At 37.9% G+C, this 21,311-nt stretch overlaps 1 protein-coding gene across 1 annotated transcript in view; it reads right to left on the reverse strand.

Annotated features, from left to right (window-relative positions):
* Positions 1-1,641: 1,641 nt before the first annotated feature.
* The window catches only part of LOC124545078 (28S ribosomal protein S15, mitochondrial), a 49,845-nt gene continuing 30,175 nt past the window's right edge, over positions 1,642-21,311 (reverse strand). The window contains exons 3-4 of the mRNA XM_047123886.1: positions 5,092-5,287; positions 1,642-2,045 (exon numbers count right to left, since the gene is read on the reverse strand). Coding sequence (XP_046979842.1) covers positions 1,748-2,045; positions 5,092-5,287 — 494 coding nt within the window. The 3' untranslated portion in view covers positions 1,642-1,747. The remainder of the gene's footprint in view (positions 2,046-5,091; positions 5,288-21,311) is intronic.

Genomic DNA, 21,311 nt, shown 5'->3' on the forward strand with positions numbered 1-21,311 from the left:
ACATACGAATCTGGACATATGAATGTGCATTTTAAGCCGAATTATGCATCTTAGTATGGTTCACGAAATTCCGATGCTCTTGAAGTATCCTCTGTTGTCTTCTTTCTTTTATGACATAATGTAAGATCTTTTAATGTTTTACACATACGAACATATGGGCTTCCTGCGTCATCGTAGATGCGTAAGCATGGTGACGCCTCTTATCTGGCGCTCTCTTTCAGCTGCTGAAACGAACCTATTTCAAACAGGTCACAGGAAAATATTGCAAATGGTGGTTTGAACACTTACATTCAAACCAAATTTCGTTTACGCAAGATGAACTATGTGCGAGAATGTACAATGAATTTCTTAAATCACAAAGCGTTTGACTCTCATTTAAAAATCAACTCTTTCAGAACAACCATTTAGATGAATTTCGAGCCATAAGATCAGACATTTAAAAATTTTACTGGCACATTTGTGTTATTTATCTTGAAGTGTAACACGCGCAAAGATGATCAACATTATATGTGGAAGCTTAGCTTCTCTTCCAGACCAATATTATATGTTAATGCTATGTACACTAATTTAAACCATTAACTTTTCTTATTTGTGTGTTTGTGCTACTTACGAGTGATCTTGCTATTGGCTGACTACATGACGTGTCCTATGCTGCCATCAGCTGGCGAGATCACGTGACATGAGCTATGACTGGCTTACAAAAGCGCATCGCAATCTCGATTTCAATGCTTCGGAAAGTGACATGCGGTGTATGGTAGAATTCAAATTTATACCTTCATAATACGGAAATATGCAGCATACATGTTGCTGCACATCAATGGTCTTTCAAACCGTGTTTTTCCCCCTGTGTTTGTTTTCTAAAGTGCCAGGAAATTCTACGACAATATATAAAACCACAAACATTCAAAGAATTGATGAGTTTTACAGTGCCGAGGAAGAGTATACTGTCACTTAACATAGAAAAAGTTTATTTTCACCCGGGAGAAAGTGTACTTTTAACCGGGAAATCCGGGAATTTTTTTTTTTTTTCCTTTTCCACGTATACACCCTGGTTTGGCCCTTCCCATATCACAAATAATAAGTATTTAATAAATAAATATGGCATACATTATAAAAATAACACTAATAGCAAAGGTAATCTACATCTACATGGGTACCCTGCAAATCACATTCAAGTGCCTGGCAGAGGGTTCATTGAACCACCTTCACAATTCTCTATTATTCCAATCTTGTATAGCGCGCGGAAAGAAGGAACACCTATCTTTCCATATGAGCTCCGATTTCCCTTATTTTATCGTGGTGATCATTCCTCCCTATGTAGGTCGGTGTCGACAAAATATTTTCGCATTCAGAGGAGAAAGTTGGTGATTGGAATTTCGAGAAAATGCAACGAAAAATGCCTTTCTTTTAAAGATTTCCAGCCCAAATCCTGTATGATTTCTGTGACACACTCTGCCATGATTCGCAATAATACAAAACGCGCTGCCCTTCTTTGAACTTTTTGGATGTACTCCATCAGTCCTATCTCGTAAGGATCCCACACGCAGCAGTATTCTAAAAGAGGACGGACAAGTGTATTGTAGACAGTCTCCTTAGTAGGTCTGTTACATTTTCTAAGTGTCTTGCCAATAAAACCCAGTCTTTGGTTGATGAATTCTATTTTATTTTTTGTTGTGTACACACAAACAATGCAAACAACATCTGGAGTACATGTAACATGTTTACAGACAACCAACAGCAGGGTGCCTTATGTGGCTTTGTCTGTTTTTTGTTGTTGGGCAGCTTTCACTGCTCTAGCTGCCTCAAGCTCCTTCAGTTGCTGCTGAACCTTCAGAATATCTTCTTCTGATACAGAAGGCTCCACACCACATTCCAGTTCTTGTTGTCGAATCCAGGACAACTTTTCTGCTTTTTCTTGTAGGAATATGGGCTTTTGCTCCTCAAAACTCCGGCGCAGCTCATACAGGCGTTGCCTCCGTATGTGGGTGCAGTGTTGTGCTGTCAGCTTACGTAATGAATCCTTACGTGTTACTCGATAGAAGAAGCTGTAAGGTGAAATGACCATTACTTAAATGGAGCACAAATATACCATAAGGATTCTTTTCTCACTGACTTCCACAATAACATGTATTTTCTAAAAATTTTATTGATATACATTTGGTCTTCTTTGATATAAACAATATTCAAATCTCAATGGCAGACCAAAAGTTGCACTCTAAATATAACTTAGATGTTTGACTTTGATAATTTTAACCAAACTGGGGTAGAAAGTTGTCACTGCTGATGGACATTAATTACTTTAAAATTATAAAATGACTAATGACTCAAGCTGGTTTCACACAGGTAGCACTAAGTACCTATGGCTAGATGACTTTTCTGGTATAGTGATAACAGATTATACACTCCAACATTCATTGTGAATCATCATATCAGTGACAACCATATCAAAATCCTTACAGCTGCTCCTGAGATTAGTCTTCACATACAGATGAATAAATAAATTATGTATATATTCTGGTCAGACTTCACTGTTCTCTGGAGTTGGAGCAGCTGTTTCCTGCTTTTCCCACCAAATACTGGCTGCTAGAACTGGAATACTCTCTTTGAAATTCTGGAGGTAGCAGGCACAAAATATAAGGGGCAACAAGCTGTTTAAAATTTGTACAGAAACCAGACAGCATTTGTAAGAGTTGAAGGTTGCAAAGGTGAGGCACTGCTTGAGAAGGGATTGACACAGGGTTGTGGCCTAACCCCAATGTCATTCATTTTGTGCATTGAGCAACCAGTAAAAGAAAACAAAAATGTGGAGTAGGAATTAAAGTTTAGGGAGAAGAAATAAGAACTTTGAGGTATACTGATGAAACTGTAATTCTGTCAAGAGACAGCAAATGACTTGGAAGAACAGTTGAATAGAATGGACGGAATTTTGAAAAGAGGATACAAGATAAACATCAACAAAAGCAAAACAAGGGTAATGGAGTGAAGTCGAGGTAAATCAGGAGATACTGAGGGAATTAGATTAGGATCGGAGACACTAATATTGATAGACGAGTTTTACTGTTTGGACATCAGAATAACTGATGCGCAAAATAAAGAGGATATAAAATGTAGCCTGGCAATGGTATGAAAAGCATTTCTGAAGACTAGAAATTTGCCAACTTTGAATATAGATTTAGATGTTGGGTAATCTTTTCTGAAGGTATCTGTCTGTAATATAGCCATGTACGGAAATGAAAAATGGATGACAAAGAGTTTAGACAGTAAGATAGAATAGAGGCTTTTGAAATGTCGTGCCACTGAAAAATGCTGAAGATTAGATGGGTAGATCTCATACCTACTGAGAAGGTACTGAACAGAACTGGGGACAGAATAAATTCGTGGCATAACTTGACTAAAAGAAAGGATCAATTGATAGGACACATTCTGAGATACCAAGGGATCACTAATTTAGTATTGGAGGAAAGAATATGTGTGTGTGTGTGTGTGTGTGTGTGTGTGTGTGTGTGTGTGTGTCCTCGTGAATCAGGCTATCTATTAGTGAAAACCGTATCAAAATCTCTACAGTAGTTTCTGAGATTAGCCTTCACATAGAAACAGAAAAGTGGGGGCTTTAATCTGTAACACGTATAGATACAAAACACTGGGTGTCTGAATTATATTAACACTATCTCAAAATGAAACTTCAATTTGGATAACTATAAAATGAGGATGAAACAATACCTGACTAATACCTACCTCCAGGTTGTAAAAACTCAGTGCTGCCAAGGGGCACATTTGAAAGGGGGGGAAAAATACTACTCCTAGCTTCTTTCACAAGGATCATATATATATATATGCCAAAGAAACTCATATATGTATGCGTATTCAAATACAGAGATATGTAAATAGGCATAATACGGCACTGCAGTTGACAAAGCCTATATAAGACATCAAGTGTCTGGCGCAGTTGTTAGCTCGCTTACAGCTGCTACAATGGCAGGTTATCGAATTAAGTCAGTTTGAATGTGGTGTTAGTCGGCGCATGAGCGGTGGCACACGGTCTCTGAGGTAGCGATGAAGTGAGGATTTTTCCATACAACCATTTCACGAGTGTACTGTGAATATCAGGAATCTGGTACAACATCAAATCTCCGACATCGCTGTAGCCACAGAAAGATCCTGCAAGAATGGGACCAACGATGAATAAAGAGAATCATTTAACATGACAGAAATGCAACCCTTCCACAAATTGCTGCAGATTTCAATGCTGGGCCATCAGAAAGTGTCAGTGTGTGAACCATTCAACGAAACAAACTGATATGGAGTTTCGGAGCCAAAGGGCCACTTGTGTACCCTTTATGACTGCACGACACAAAGCTTTACACCTCGCCTGGGCCCATCAACACTGACATTGGACTGTTGATGACTGGAAACATGTTGCCTGGTCAGACGTGTCTCATTTCAAATTGTATTGAGCGAATGAACACAGACATGTACGGGTATAGAGACAACTTCATGAATCCATGGACCCTGCATGTCAACAAGGGACTTTTCAAGCTGGTGGAGGCTCTGTAATGGTGTGGGGCATGTTCAGTTGGAGTGATCTGAGATCCCTGATACATCTAGATATGACTGTGACAGGTGACACATACTTGAGCATACTGTCTGATCACCTGCATCTATTCATGTCCAGTGTGCATTCCAAAGGACTTGGACAATTCCAGCAGGACAGTACAACACTCCACACATCCAGAATTGCTAAAGAGTGGGTCCAGGAACACTCTTCTGAGTTTAAACACTTCTGCCAGCCACCAAACTCCCCAGACATGAACGTTATTGAGCATATCTGGGATGCCTTGTGATGTTTGCCTGTTTTCGGAAGAGATCTCAACCCCCCTGTACTCCTACAGTTTTATGGACGGCTCTGTAGGATTCATAGTGTCAATACCCTTCAGCACTACTTCAGACATTAGTCAAGTCCATGCCAAATTGTGTTGCGGCACTTCTGCGTGCTCATGAGGGCCCTACACAATATTACGCAGGTGTACCAGTTTCTTTGGCTCTTCAATGTATAAAGAAATATTTAGACTCAATATACAAAAAATTACTCACTCTGGAGGTGGCCTGTATTCAAGCTGGAGCTTTTCTAGCAACCATTCAAACCGCTTGTAATCCTTGGCTCGCAAAAACTTTAACCGTTTCTTCCTCCTGTCTATCATCTCTTTGAGCACAACTTTATTCTTTTTGTCACGAGGAAACTGCTCCATGTGTCTCTGCAATGAACGTATCCTTGCAGTCATCTCTGCAACTAAAAAAGAATGGTGTGTCAATAATAGTGCAGAATATTTTTATTTAATGCTAGTTCTAGTTAAAGTGATATCCCCTAACAGTATGATGTCTGTTTTAATGTTAATTTAATTGTAATGGAACATGATACATGGAAAATGTAATAGTCATTATAGAACATGAAAAAGACTTCCAGTTATTAAATTCTTTGTACAGGCAAAACATTATTATTAAACAAAAAGGAGGGAAACAGTGGCTACTCGAACTTGGGGAGGGGGAAACAGCCGTGAGAATTCCAGGCAAGTACGAGGGTATTTTGGAAAGTAAAGATACACCGTACGCCAGAGGAACAGAAGAGTTTTGGCGAGCAAGTTGGCAACACTGGTGTTAACCTTGAACCGTTAGCTTTCTCCTCGCTGTCGTTTGGCAGTTGAACGTTGCTTCTGGTCGGAGTAGGTCGTGTTTAAAATGGCTGCGCCGATTCAGAATCCCGCCAAATGCGAAGTGTGCACTGTCATATGTTTTCTTCATGCAAAAGGTCAGTGACCAGCAGATATTCACAAAGAAATTGTTTCTGTTTATGGGGACATTATGAATCGACAAAATGTAACAAAATGGCGTCGTCATTTCTCTGAAGGTAGGACCAATGTTCGTGACGAACAAAGAACAGGTCGGCCATCTTTGACCTCTGATGCCCTTCTTCAGATAACAGAGGAAACAATTCGTGCAAATAGAAGTCTCACATTCAAAGAATTGCTTCAGATCATACCGGAAGTGTCAGTGACAACTCTCTATGACGTTGTGACTGTCAAGTTAGGGTACAGGAAATTGTGTGCGTGCTGGGTTCCAAAACTGTTAACGAAAGAACACAAAAAGAAAAGGATGGGCTTTGCACTCGACTTCCTCACACGCTATGCTGAAGCAGGTGATGAGTTCCTTGATCACATTGTGACAGGTGACGAGACGTGGGTTTATCTCCATACACCCGAATCCAAGCAACAATCAATGCAATGGTGCCATTCGATTTCAGCAAAGAAAATCATGGCTTCTGTTTTTTGGGACATACAAGGCATTCTCCTGTTGGAATTTATGCCTCCTGGAATGACAATTAATGCTGCTGCATATTGCCAGACCTTGAAACGTCTTCGAAGGGCAGTTAAAAACAAACGCAGGGGAATGCTGACAAGTGGAGTCTGCTTCCTTCATGACAACGCTTGGCCTCACACAGTGCTTGTAACCAAAGCACTACTCAAACAATTCAAATAGGACATATTGGACCATCCGCCATACAGCCCAGACCTTGCGCCCACCGACTTCCATGTCTTCCGTTACCTGAAGTCACATCATTCAACAACGATGAAGAGATCAAAGATGAAGTTGAAATGTATTTTCTAGATAAATTTTCTATTTAAGGACTGCGAGCTATTGTATCTTTACTTTTCGAAATGCCCTCATATTACAAATTTCCAGGTGAATATATTCATTTCTTTCTAATAAATGACCACTACAGAAATTAATAAGCAATGGTTATTGCCTACAAGGGAATGGAACTTAACAGCATTAAAAAAGTGTTTGAAGTGTTGCGATACCTACAGTTTAGGGAAAAACAATACTATTATAGGTGGTTTACAATTATGTGGTTAAAAATTGCTGATAAAAGGCCACTCACAACAAAACCAAAACTATTAAATTGATAAAAATCTATATAAAATTAAGCAGGCTTATACAGTTTGATAAAAACTAAATAGTATGTTCAATAACAAATAATGTGTACTTAGACAGTACTTATAATTGAAATGTTTCATTTATGCTGGTCCCAAGGCTTTCTTGAAAGATTCAAGTCCCAACTCGAAACCCACAAAATGTCTATCTAGAAATTTGGTAGAGGAACAAAATTTTGAGTTTTTTCAGATAATTTCACTATTTATGAAACAAATACAATGTCACAATGCAATTACCAAATTTTTAAAGCCTTTGTTTGTTCTTATTTTCAAACACTTTGTTTCCAACCCTTTCATTTCCAAGTACTTTTTTTCCGTTTTTCTAAAATGCTCTGTTCTTCTGCAAGATGTTGTCCTTTGAGATGATTACTATATTCTACATAGTGAGTGTGTGTGTGTGTGTGTGTGTGTGTGTGTGTGTGTGTTGGCGCGCGCGTGCGCGCATTCCTTGCGCAGTGACTAAGGGATTTTGGAATATCCAGGTCGCCAATGCCTTTTCTATTGGACACAGCATCGTATGTTTGCCTACGCATAACAACTGATTACTCCCCCATGTTTTCCAAGAGTTCCTTTCAACGTTAGCATTTCCATGGGAAAAGACTGCAAACTAATTTCATGACAGCCATCAAATTTTGATATTTGTCACTAGGAATAGCCAACCTGAAATGATCAACCTTTTTTAAGAACACCTGTATTCTTTAAAAGAATTGATAATATTTGGTAGAGAAGTCAGATCCTTGAATTCACGCAATACATTATCTGCTGCAGATCCTCTTAGGTGATTTCTTTCTGAGAGAATACAAAGCAGTTTATCAAAACGTGATTTTGCCAAACTGATGTTTTACACAATCAAACGTGGGTCAAGAAATGTAATGGCAAATGTCAACGGGTAGTTTAAGGGTGACCTGTTATTAAGTTTCATGAGAAATGTTTGAAGACTCGTCTTATGTTCATGTTGACACTTAAGAATATCAACAGTTTTTATATCCGAATTGGTTTTCTTTAATTCTTTATGGGTACCAAAGCCTAATTTTTTTAAGGTAACAGATTTTTTTCCTTCCTTGGCAGCAGCTAACTTGATTGATGTGCTTTTTATTTAATATATCTGGCTTCATAAAAGGTCCTAATACTGTTTTTACTGTAAGTATCAAAACTGTGTGGATAAATGGAGTTAACAGAGCATCTATCTGGAACTATGTTTGGAAAGGCTCAGTGTCGCAGGCTAACGACTTGAAAAAACCAAATTTAGCACACAGAAATGGCTCATTAATATTGAGCAACATGAAGCTTTCACTCTTTGGTTAATTCTTATCCATCTTCACACCCTTGAGATACTTCTCCATGTTTGGTGTTATAAAGATTGATCTTTGAGCAACAGAGGAATTCTCCAGTCATCTGATACAAAATTTCTTTTTTTTTCCCAAAACAGTGAGGCCTGAACACTGAGTACACAATGCTCTCCTGATTGGGATATTCTTGAATAAATTATACAAGAATCTCAAAAATAATGCAATGTCCCAATGTGTTGCCCTGGTTGCATATTTGAAAGCATTGAGCATGTAGTGAAGCCCACAGCTATGAATATCTAGTAGTTTCTACTCTGCTGAAAGTGCTTCATCTTCTTTTAGAAACAGCTAATTTACATTTGGTCCATCCATTGAAATCTGGAGAGTCTTCCCCTTTGGTATGTCTTTTGTCACATTAGTGAAACAAGATAAAAGTCTAGTAGCTCTGGAACAACCAAGAAAGTAGGGAATATGGTATCTTGTTATCTCTTTTTTTACCTTCAGCCTTAATCTTGTATTCACATCAACTTGTGTGCATCCCACAATTTTATTCAGCGATTCGTCAAGACCAAGGATAATATAACTGGCTTTCATCAGCAGCCCAAGCAACTGTTGATTAATGTAAGGTGCAATTCTAAACTTAAGAACATATCCTATAGTATTTCATTTGAGCTGCATCTTGTTACATTCTTGAGATTACAGCAACAACTTTTTCACCTTTCTGAAATGACTTATGTCATAACTGTTCCAACACACCAGAAAATTTCTACCATCATTACATCATCTTTTAATACAAATTTCGCAAGTCTACAGGGACGATTTGCTATTAAAGGTAAGAGAGACACTTTAAATTCTGAAGATGGAAAACTGAAGTGTGTGGTTCTGAAGTACTAGGTGACAGAGTAGCAGCTGACATTTTTTGCTGAAAAAACACTCCAGTTGATATGCACTTTAGCACGTTGTATATGTTTATTCCCCTTCGTGTGGCTAAAAAGTGCCTGGAAACATATTAGTTCTTGAAACATGTTTCCCTGTGGCATTTCATGAAGTGTTTCCATCTTTGTTTCTGAATTCTTTCCACACTGGTGGCAATGATTTCTTGCTGTGCATTCAGAAAGTCTGTAATGATGTTTGTTGTGTAGTTTTTGTATTGTCTGCTACTTTTATGTCTATTGATGAGGAAACTGTAATGATACTTGGTGCTGAACAATTAATAACCTAAGAAAGTTCACGCAAACAAAGTAAAAGGCCTTGTTGTTGGCGGTGGGCAAAAATGTACTAGAGAAGAACTAGCAGTAATAACTTGCTACAGGAGCTTAATATGGAAGACGGCTCTGATTTTTCGTAACTTCACTTGGATGCCATCCACTGCCTTTGAATTCCAAATAGTATCTAAAACTAGGGGAGCATTGGTGGAAGTCCTGAAGGTTTGTTTAATGGTAACTAAATGAAGAAAACATTATATATGCTTATTATCAAATTTTTATTCAGTTGGTATGATTCTGCATAAATCTTCAAGAGCCATTATGTTCTGGGTTGCTTATGAATGTGACTGGTGAATCGTAGAGCAATATGTAATAACTCGAGAATCTTCTGCATTGATCACTCCATTTTTTTTTTTAGATAAACTTGCTAAAACAAGTAAAAAAACAACATGGATCAACTGTACACCACACACAATGCGATATACAAACACGCATTAGTGCCGTGCAGCCGGTGACACGTATAAGCCCCCTGAAAATTTGTTTCCTTCGATTCGTATAGGGCTTGCATAATGCCGTGGCAGTTAGATAAACAGATGACAAGGAACGTGTGGGGTGAGCGGTAGTGGTGGGGGTTACGGGCATGCGCTGTTGAGGAAATGCCGCGGGCTGGAGGGGAAGTGCCGTTATAAACTGAAGCCTACACTCACATCTTCTGTAAATATTAAGTGAGAGTCCTCCACGCCCACACCTGCATGGTGGCCATTCAAAAATATCTATTGTCACTTCTGTTTTGGTTAGTTGCAAAAAAATTTCGCCAAAAATGCAACAATTTATTTTCGCCTTGCTTATTAACCATTTACCGAATTATCAATTTAATAAGTCACGGCTGCAAAATACTAACGCGAATTCTTTACAGACGAGTGGAAAAACTAGTAGAAGCCGACCTTGGGGAAGATCAGTTTGGATTCCATAGAAATATTGGAACATGTGAGGCAATACTGACCCTACGGCTTATCTTAGAAACTAGATTAAGGAAAGGCAAACCTACGTTTCTAGCATCTGTAGACTTAGAGAAAGCTTTTGACAATGTTGACTGGAATACTCTCTTTCAAATTCTGAAGGTGGCAGGGGTAAAATATAGGGAGCGAAAGGCTATTTACAATTTGTATAGAAACCAAATGGCAGTTATAAGAGTTGAGGAGCATGAAAGGGAAGCAGTGGTTGGAAAGGGAGTGCCAGGGTTGTAGCCTCTCCCCGATGTTATTCAATCTGTATATTGAGCAAGCAGTAAAGGAAACAAAAGAAAAATTCGGAGTAGGTATTAAAATCCATGGAGAAGAAATAAAAACTTTGAGGTTCGCCGATGACATTGTAATTCTGTCAGAGACAGCAAAGGACTTGGAAGAGCAGTTGAACGGAATGGACAGTGTCTTGAAAGGAGGATATAAGATGAACATCAACAAAAGCAAAATGAGGATAATGGAATGTAGTTGAATTAAGTCAGGTGATGTTGAGGGTATTAGATTAGGAAATGAGACACTAAAAGTAGTAAAGGAGTTTTCTCTTTGGGGAGCAAAATAACTGATGGTGGTCGAAGTAGAGAGGATATAAAATGTAGACTGGCAATGGGAAGGAAAGCGTTTCTGAAGAAGAGAAATTTGTTAACATCGAGTATTGATTTAAGTGTTAGGAAGTCGTTTCTGAAAGTATTTGTATGGAGTGTAGCCATGTATGGCAGTGAAACATGGGCGATAAATAGTTTAGACAAGAAGAGAATAGAAGCTTTCGAAATGTGGTGCTACAGAAGAATGCTGAAGATTAGATGGGTAGATCACGTAACTAATGAGGAGGTGTCGAATAGGATTGGGGAGAAGAGAAGTTTGTGGCACAACTTGACTGGAAGAAGGGATCGATTGGTAGGACATGTTATGAGGCATCAAGGGACCACCAATTTAGTATTGGAGGGCAGCATGGAGGGTAAAAATCGTAGAGGGAGACCAAGAGATGAATACACCAAGCAGATTCAGAAGGACGTAGGTTGCAGTAGGTACTGGGAGATGAAGAAGCTTGCACAGGATAGAGTAGCATGGAGAGCTGCATCCAACCAGTCTCAGGACTGAAGACTACAACAACAACATTAACCATTTGTAACTTTCAGAGAAGCACGAGTGGTTGCCAAGTTAAAATTTGCTTCTTTTTACCAAAACACAGTGGAGTTTACAGTCTCATTTCCCTAACGTCTGCAAATGCAGTTGCAAAAGAATTCTGACTAAGTGGTTTATTAAGTGAGTAACTATGGAAAATGAAGATGAGTAGCTTATGAAGAAACATATTTTTGGTACAAAATAAACATCTAATGTCTTCACTTATGTTGTTCCAAAACCCATAGCATTTTTCGTTTCACCCTTAAAAAATTGCGTTCTTTCATTGCAAATGTCTGTAGTTGATGGAATAACACGATAGATAATGAGGTTTTGCATAATAACCATGTCACAAAAAAAAACTTTCTTCTTTGCGTGCTATATTTACCAAAACCTCATTTCGATATTTCAAACCGTTTACGAAATATGAGGAATGTTGTGAATATTTCACTCTGGCTTTATATCACTGGCGCGGCGTGATCGCAAATGAGTCTGCTACGTCAGATAACCCCCCATGAACCATGGACCTTGCCGTTGGTGGGGAGGCTTGCGTGCCTCAGCGATACAGATAGCCGTACCGTAGGTGCAACCACAACGGAGGGGTATCTGTTGAGAGGCCAGACAAACCTGTGGTTCCTGAAGAGGGGCAGCAGCCTTTTCAGTAGTTGCAAGGGCAACAGTCTGGATGATTGACTGATCTGGCCTTGTAACAATAACCAAAACGGCCTTGCTGTGCTGGTACTGCGAACGGCTGAAAGCAAGGGGAAACTACAGCCGTAATTTTTCCCGAGGGCATGCAGCTTTACTGTATGATTATATGATGATGGCGTCCTCTTGGGTAAAATATTCCGGAGGTAAAATAGTCCCCCATTCGGATCTCCGGGCGGGGACTACTCAAGAGGATGTCGTTATCAGGAGAAAGAAAACTGGCGTTCTACGGATCGGAGCGTGGAATGTCAGATCCCTTAATCGGGCAGGTAGGTTAGAAAATTTAAAAAGGGAAATGGATAGGTTGAAGTTAGATATAGTGGGAATTAGTGAAGTTCGGTGGCAGGAGGAACAAGACTTCTGGTCAGGTGACTACAGGGTTATAAACACAAAATCAAATTGGGGTAATGCAGGAGTAGGTTTAATAATGAATAGGAAAATAGGAATGCGGGTAAGCTACTACAAACAGCATAGTGAACGCATTATTGTGGCCAAGATAGATACGAAGCCCACGCCTACTACAGTAGTACAAGTTTATATGCCAACTAGCTCTGCAGATGATGAAGAAATTGAAGAAATGTATGATGAAATAAAAGAAATTATTCAGATTGTGAAGGGAGACGAAAATTTAATAGTCATGGGTGACTGGAATTCGAGTGTAGGAAAAGGGAGAGAAGGAAACATAGTAGGTGAATATGGATTGGGGGACAGAAATGAAAGAGGAAGCCGCCTGGTCGAATTTTGCACAGAGCACAACATAATCATAACTAACACTTGGTTTAAGAATCATGAAAGAAGGTTGTATACATGGAAGAACCCTGGAGATACTAAAAGGTTTCAGATAGATTATATAATGGTAAGACAGAGATTTAGGAACCAGGTTTTAAATTGTAAGACATTTCCAGGGGCAGATGTGGACTCTGACCACAATCTATTGGTTATGACCTGTAGATTAAAACTGAAGAAACTGCAAAAAGGTGGGAATTTAAGGAGATGGGACCTGGATAAACTAAAAGAACCAGAGGTTGTACAGAGATTCAGGGAGAGCATTAGGGAACAATTGACAGGAATGGGGGAAATAAATACAGTAGAAGAAGAATGGGTAGCTTTGAGGGATGAAGTAGTGAAGGCAGCAGAGGATCAAGTAGGTAAAAAGACGAGGGCTAGTAGAAATCCTTGGGTAACAGAAGAAATATTGAATTTATTTGATGAAAGGAGAAAATATAAAAATGCAGTAAGTGAAACAGGCAAAAAGGAATACAAACGTCTCAAAAATGAGATCGACAGGAAGTGCAAAATGGCTAAGCAGGGATGGTTAGAGGACAAATGTAAGGATGTAGAGGCCTATCTCACTAGGGGTAAGATAGATACCGCCTACAGGAAAATTAAAGAGACCTTTGGAGATAAGAGAACCACTTGCATGAATATCAAGAGCTCAGATGGAAACCCAGTTCTAAGCAAAGAAGGGAAAGCAGAAAGGTGGAAGGAGTATATAGAGGGTCTATACAAGGGCGATGTACTTGAGGACAATATTATGGAAATGGAAGAGGATGTAGATGAAGATGAAATGGGAGACATGATACTGCGTGAAGAGTTTGACAGAGCACTGAAAGACCTGAGTCGAAACAAGGCCCCCGGAGTAGACAATATTCCATTGGAACTACTGACGGCCGTGGGAGAGCCAGTCCTGACAAGACTCTACCATCTGGTGAGCAAGATGTATGAAACAGGCGAAATACCGTCAGACTTCAAGAAGAATATAATAATTCCAATCCCAAAGAAAGCAGGTGTTGACAGATGTGAAAATTACCGAACTATCAGCTTAATAAGTCACAGCTGCAAAATACTAACACGAATTCTTTACAGACGAATGGAAAAACTAGTAGAAGCCAACCTCGGGGAAGATCAGTTTGGATTCCGTAGAAACGCTGGAACACGTGAGGCAATACTGACCTTACGACTTATCTTAGAAGAAAGATTAAGGAAAGGCAAACCTACGTTTCTAGCATTTGTAGACTTAGAGAAAGCTTTTGACAATGTTGACTGGAATACTCTCTTTCAAATTCTAAAGGTGGCAGGGGTAAAATACAGGGAGCGAAAGGCTATTTACAATTTGTACAGAAACCAGATGGCAGTTATAAGAGTTGAGGGACATGAAAGGGAAGCAGTGGTTGGGAAGGGAGTAAGACAGGGTTGTAGCCTCTCCCCGATGTTGTTCAATCTGTATATTGAGCAAGCAGTAAAGGAAACAAAAGAAAAATTCGGAGTAGGTATTAAAATTCATGGAGAAGAAATAAAAACTTTGAGATTCGCTGATGACATTGTAATTCTGTCAGAGACAGCAAAGGACTTGGAAGAGCAGTTGAATGGAATGGACAGTGTCTTGAAAGGAGGATATAAGATGAACATCAACAAAAGCAAAACAAGGATAATGGAATGTAGTCTAATTAAGTCGGGTGATGCTGAGGGAATTAGATTAGGAAATGAGGCACTTAAAGTAGTAAAGGAGTTTTGCTATTTGGGGAGCAAAATAACTGATGATGGTCGAAGTAGAGAGGATATGAAATGTAGGCTGGCAATGGCAAGGAAAGCGTTTCTGAAGAAGAGAGATTTGTTAACATCCAGTATTGATTTAAGCGTCAGGAAGTCATTTCTGAAAGTATTCGTATGGAGTGTAGCCATGTATGGAAGTGAAACATGGACGATAAATAGTTTGGACAAGAAGAGAGTAGAAGCTTTCGAAATGTGGTGCTACAGAAGAATGCTGAAGATTAGATGGGTAGATCACATAACTAATGAGGAAGTATTGAATAGGATTGGGGAGAAGAGAAGTTTGTGGCACAACTTGACCAGAAGAAGGGATCGGTTGGTAGGACATGTTCTGAGGCATCAAGGGATCACCAATTTAGTATTGGAGGGCAGCGTGGAGGGTAAAAATCGTAGAGGGAGACCAAGAGATGAATACACTAAGCAGATTCAGAAGGATGTAGGTTGCAGTAGGTACTGGGAGATGAAAAAGCTTGCACAGGATAGAGTAGCATGGAGAGCTGCATCAAACCAGTCTCAGGACTGAAGACCACAACAACAACAACGTCAGATAAATTTTTCCGAGCTTGATAACAGATAGGGACCTCAAGCCAAGTCTAAAGAAAAATTCAGTACGTTGGCTAAATTTCACACTCTGCAATATCATATGTAATATGCAAAATCATAGCGACCTCTATTTTCCATTACAAACCTTTTTGAATTTTGCGCAGTGTCTTACTTCCACGTAAACATCGCAATAATTATGATCATTCACAAAATGATGGGACGCCAACATGAACCTGATATATAAAGGTATAAAAAAAGTGGGAACAATTTTTTTTACTGAACAGTTCCTGTAAAATCGTTTTGAGAAAGATTGCAGGGTGTGCGCCCTGATTCTGTCATCGCCGACCAGCCAAAAGGTTTCAGACACTGTCAGCCTGCCCTTCCAGACAAACGAATGAATTCGCCCTGCGCTTTGGAAGAAAATTGGTCACTGCACATCGGCCATCGTATCCTGCATGGGCTACCGTCATTGCTATGGATATTTGTTACCGTATTTCAAAACGGTGTCTACAAGCAGCAACCGAAAATATACTTTGAAAACATATTTCAAGCTCAATGTATACATAGCCGCAGAACCATAACAACTTTGAAACTTGTCTGCCTCTCTTTCATTAACATGGAACCATATAAAGATGTATTAATATCAAAAATTTGAACAAACTTTTGCAAAAACACTTAACCACAAGCAGAGAACATACTACGGGATAACAAACTTTAAACATTTATAAGGAAAAAAGTAAGGTTAGTTCAAATCAGCATGAACGCGGATCTAGCTAGTTTGATGTTTATGTACAGTAACCTGCTTTATCTATTTTAGTTTACACGAGATGTGTAGTGCATTTTTATGTTGACTTCAGATCATATGTTCAAAATGCATATTTGCTAAATTTGGCTGTGAAAACATCTGATGAACACATAATAAATGTTACACTGAAAACAATAATTTTATTTCACCTTTCTTGTAACAATTTAATGAGATAATAAAATTTAATCACTGAGCATATTAACTTCAAGTAATCCATTATTTAACAATAAACTTGTTTACACCGCAAGTCTCTGTTCCTTTTGACCACTCACAGGTGCCAACACTGGCCAATATTTACAATATGATGCATACACATTCAAGACAACTTTCAGTTTAAATTGCATGCAGCAGATGTAAACATATATGATGCAGGGATTGTGGCTGGTGCATTTGCAGTTCTGAGCGTGAATTAATTATACTTTGTCACTGCAAAACAAAAAGGAATACACAAAACAAGTTGGTGGGCTATAAGACTACACACATTTTGAAATTAGTAAATTTTAAATAAGGTATAAAATCATACGCAAATACATCCATAAATGTATTTCTTGATGGTAAAGTTCCTTAAAGTCAAGAATCCCACTATTCCTGAGACGATTATTTGAAGAATCGTACCGGGAAGTAGACACAACAACCAGCCTGCCTCGAGTTTTGAAACGAGAAACAAAACTACGTTTGTGGCAATGTGTGGTCACCTTATCTACTGACTACAAAGCCCTTTGATGTTTGTTTGGAATACCGACAAAAATCGGAGTTGTTCCACGATTGGGGCCAAATTCATATAAATAGTACGCTTTGAAATATTGGTATTTTAAAATTTGTGGTTGATGAAGCTCAATAAAATTAAATTACACTGCTCGGTTGAAAACTCTGAATCTCCTGGGGTTTTCTTGATTTTCCAGGTAAAATGTAACTCCCTGAGAATCCTGAAGAATCGCCACACTGGATGATTAGGATTTAAGGTCTCAATGACGACTAGGTTCTCTGAGATGGTTGGTTGGTTGATTTTACTTTTTTTTCTTACAATGAGAACATCAGCTCTCGATCCAAGAGAAGAGCACCCAGACATGGAGACATCCACCGAGAATTGTTTCTGATCTAGTTTGGGGATTCATAACAGTAAAACTAAGAAGTCTAAAAACATAATGGATATCTTTTGCACTGTTTATAGTAAAAGTCAAAAGTGACTACCATACTGACTGTTGTCCAACGAGCACAGATGACCGTAATAGCTATTACGAGACCAGTTAAAGGCACTGCTATATTTGTATCACGAAGGTTAATGGTTTGGAGCAGTTTTGGCCTGTCGACTAACATTGAAACTGGTTGCCTAGAAATAAACCTATGGGTCAATCCGTATGAAGTGGTCCAGTGGTGGTTGCTTGACCATTTTTAAATATTTTAATTTTTTATATGTGTTTACCCTATAGAGAAGTTCAAAACAGTTTTTTAAAAACAATTTACCTTTCACCTTTACTGAATGGCGGCAATTTTTGTTTGTAAGTGGGCGACGATGTATCAGTTTAGAGACGTTAGCAAAAATATGAATATCTCTGCACTGGGTTAAGTTACAACATTGCAATTGACATGATTGTTTTTAGAAAAGTGTCCTCTACAACATTGTCTAGTAGACAAAATACCCTAAATTCAAAAATAACCAGTCAAAATGACCTCCAAGGTTTGGTATCCAAATTTTCAAAAATCCACTTTTTAGGCCCAAAAATAACAAACAAGGAATGATTTATGAGAGTCAATTCATTTAGATATCATACACTACTAGCCTTGTATAGAGCAAGAACACTTACAAATGTTTCCTTAATTTTTTGGAAATTTTTCAAATTTGAAAATTTTCATTTTTTGTAAAGTTTGAGGTTAGTTATCTCAGCTGGGACTGAATATAAAAATATGATTTTTGCACAGTTTGTACACCTATGTGATAGCAAGGTACTGTAAAAATTTCAACATTCTGACTGAACAAATATGAATTTTTGAAAATTAGGAGATAATTCACATTACTCTACAACTGACCTTATGGCTATTGCCTATTTAAATGGTTTAGTGTTTCATTGTAATAAAATTTAATTGTGACACATATCTAGTTAACACTATCACCCAAGATTCATTTAATTTATTTATTTTTAATAATGCAATAACAACAGGAGCTTTCACTTTTGTTATATGGCAATAAAAATGCCCATTTACATTTAGGTTTATTGTCAGTAAAAAAAGTACATTATTGGTGGGTGTGGCATTGTAGAAGTCAGTCTGTTCTGAAACCTCTGTTAGAGTGGATGTACATACTTCATCAAGAGCGTAGAATGTGTTATGTACTTTGTTCTGTGTGTAATTTGTAATTAATTTTGAGAGATTACGTGGAATGCAATAACATGGATGAACAGTGCTCTGTTGGACAGATAGCAAATGAGGTGTGTCACAAAACAGCTTATGGTTCAGTTTCAAAAAACTTGAAAAATGTCAATGACTTTGATGAAGTTTAGACAAACTTTGTTTAAATTTCAAGTACGTTCTTCTGCAACATCAGTGTGAGAAGAAATATATTCTGTAGTACAACCACATTTTTGGAAGAAAGTGTTGTGATCCACTTAAAGTTCATAAAAAGACTATTACTAAAGGTTTGAGGGAAATAAAACTTGAACATTTGTCCTTGTTATGTCAGAGTAAAACAGCTTCCCAAGTGAAACATAATGTGATTCCTGGAAATTCCCTGTGCCCAAATTGTTACTCAAAAATATTTGTTGTGAATCCAAAACTAGAAGTACGTAACCTTGTTAATCACATTTATATTCCTAATGGGGAAGCTGTTAGCATATTGGATTTTGCTCGTTCTAAGTTAGACATATTTCCTGCTTCGAAAATAATAAAATTAAGCAGCAGAAAAAGAAAAGCAGCTATTGAAAATAAGGTACAACAAATTTCAGACAAAATTAGAAAAGACTTGAAATCATGCTTTAATAATACAGATACCAACATTATTTCTAAAGAAGAAGAAAACCTACCGCCAGCATCATCTGACAATATTTGAGCTTAATAGAGAAATTAAAAATTAAATGTTCAGTGACATCTAAAGGGGAAAAAGTTAAAATTTTAAGTTTGCTCCCTGACTAATGGTCAAGAGAAAAAAATAGTTCACGAATTCAATGTTTCTTATCGTTTGGTTAAACCCAAAAATTAGTGAAAGAGCAAGGCATTCTTCCAGTTTTAGGAAAGAAGAAAAAAATAGGTTAAGTGAAGAAACAACTAAAATGATCCAGCAGTTTTTTGAATATGATGAAAACAGTAGAATGTGCTCAGGCTGCAAAGATAGCAAAAGAGTTGTTATAAATGGAGTTAAAGTAACAAAGCAGAAATGACTAGTGCTGTCAAATTTAAATGAACTTTATGAAGCTTACAAAAATTCTCATCCTGAATGCAAAACTGGAAGGTCAAAATTTTGTGACCTCCACCGTAAGTGGTGTATTTTGGCTGGATCCTCAGGGTCACACTCCATATGTGTTTGTTTATATTATTAAAATGTCAAACTGATGATTGCGGGCGCAAAACTCAGTGATCTTACCTACAAAGAGTTACTAGATTTAATGGTCTGTGACACTAACAGTTATGACTGCATGATGAGTTTGTGTAATAAATGCCCTGGTAAGGAAACTGTTATTGAATTGTATCACGAATATGAGGAGGAAATGCCAGACAGTTATTACCTTCACACAGTGGGTCACAACTGACAGGTCAGAAACGATAACAGTAGCTAAATCTCAGGATGAGTACTTGGAATCTTTAATTGATAACTTACAAAAACTCAACAGTCACCACCAAAGTAAGTTTTTGAAGGACAAAAAAGCACAACTTAATGAAACTGAATGCATAGTGCTAGCTGATTTTGCAGAAAATTTTACATTTGTGATTCAGGATCAAGGGTACCACTTGGTCAATGACCAGGCAACAGTGCATCGATTTATTCTCTACTTTAAAAATGAGAAACATGAAGTTTGAAGTTCTTCAATTTGTATTCTAAGCGACTACTTGGAGCACAACACTTTGGCTGTACATATGTTTCAAAAGTATGTAATAAATTACATAAAAGAAAATTTTCCCAAGGTTGAGAAGCTGATATACTTTGCAGGTGGAAGTGGTAGTCAGTATAAGACCAAAAATAATTCTTCAAATCTGTGCAATGACAAAGCAGACTTTGAGTTGGAGGCTAAATGGCACTTTTTTGCATCTTGCCATGGTAAAAATGCATGTGATGGAGTAGGAGGTACAACAAAATGTAAAGTAAGAAAAGCCAGCCTACAAAGACCAACCATAGACCAAATTCTCACAGTACAGGACATGTATGTCTTTTGCAAGGCTAATATTAAGGGCATTACCTAATTTCTCATCAAGAAAAAAATGGTTCTGCATATGAAAACAAAACTTCAAACCAGATTTGAAAACTGTGTAGCAATAAAAGGAACAAGGCATTTCCACAAATTCCTTGGCATTGCAGAAAACTTAGTTCGATGCTATGTAACATCAGAAACTGAAATTTATGAGGATCATTGTGTCAGTAAAACTACATCTCTGTCTTTAATGTTGAATGACATAGTGGCATGTGTGTATGATGGAAAGTGGTGGCTTGCAGAGGTTGAAAGAATAAGTTTGGGAAACAATTATATTTTTGTGCATTTTACCATCCTGCTGGCCCAAGAACCTCATTCAAGAAATCTACTAGTGCCAAAGTTTGGATACTAGTGAAAAATGTTACTTTCAGTGCTTGAACTTACCACAGCAACTGGGAGGTCTTATTCTATATCACTGGAGATATCTGAAGAAATAAGTGTTCTTAACTTACCACCACGTTTAGGAACAGTCGCACTCTAAGGATGTTAATTGAAAATATTTATTTCAAGTATGTCAAAATAACATAAATGTTAATTTCAGTGTTGTATCCACTTTTGTATATAATTCAGTACCTTACTTCAATAATAATTGATTATATTCTGCCAATATCACACATGAATAGGCAACAGCCATAAGGTCAGTTGTAGAGTAATATGAATTATCTCCTAATTTTCAAAAATTCACATCTT

Source organism: Schistocerca americana, chromosome 8, assembly GCF_021461395.2.
Source record: "Schistocerca americana isolate TAMUIC-IGC-003095 chromosome 8, iqSchAmer2.1, whole genome shotgun sequence".
Classification (NCBI taxonomy): domain Eukaryota; kingdom Metazoa; phylum Arthropoda; class Insecta; order Orthoptera; family Acrididae; genus Schistocerca; species Schistocerca americana.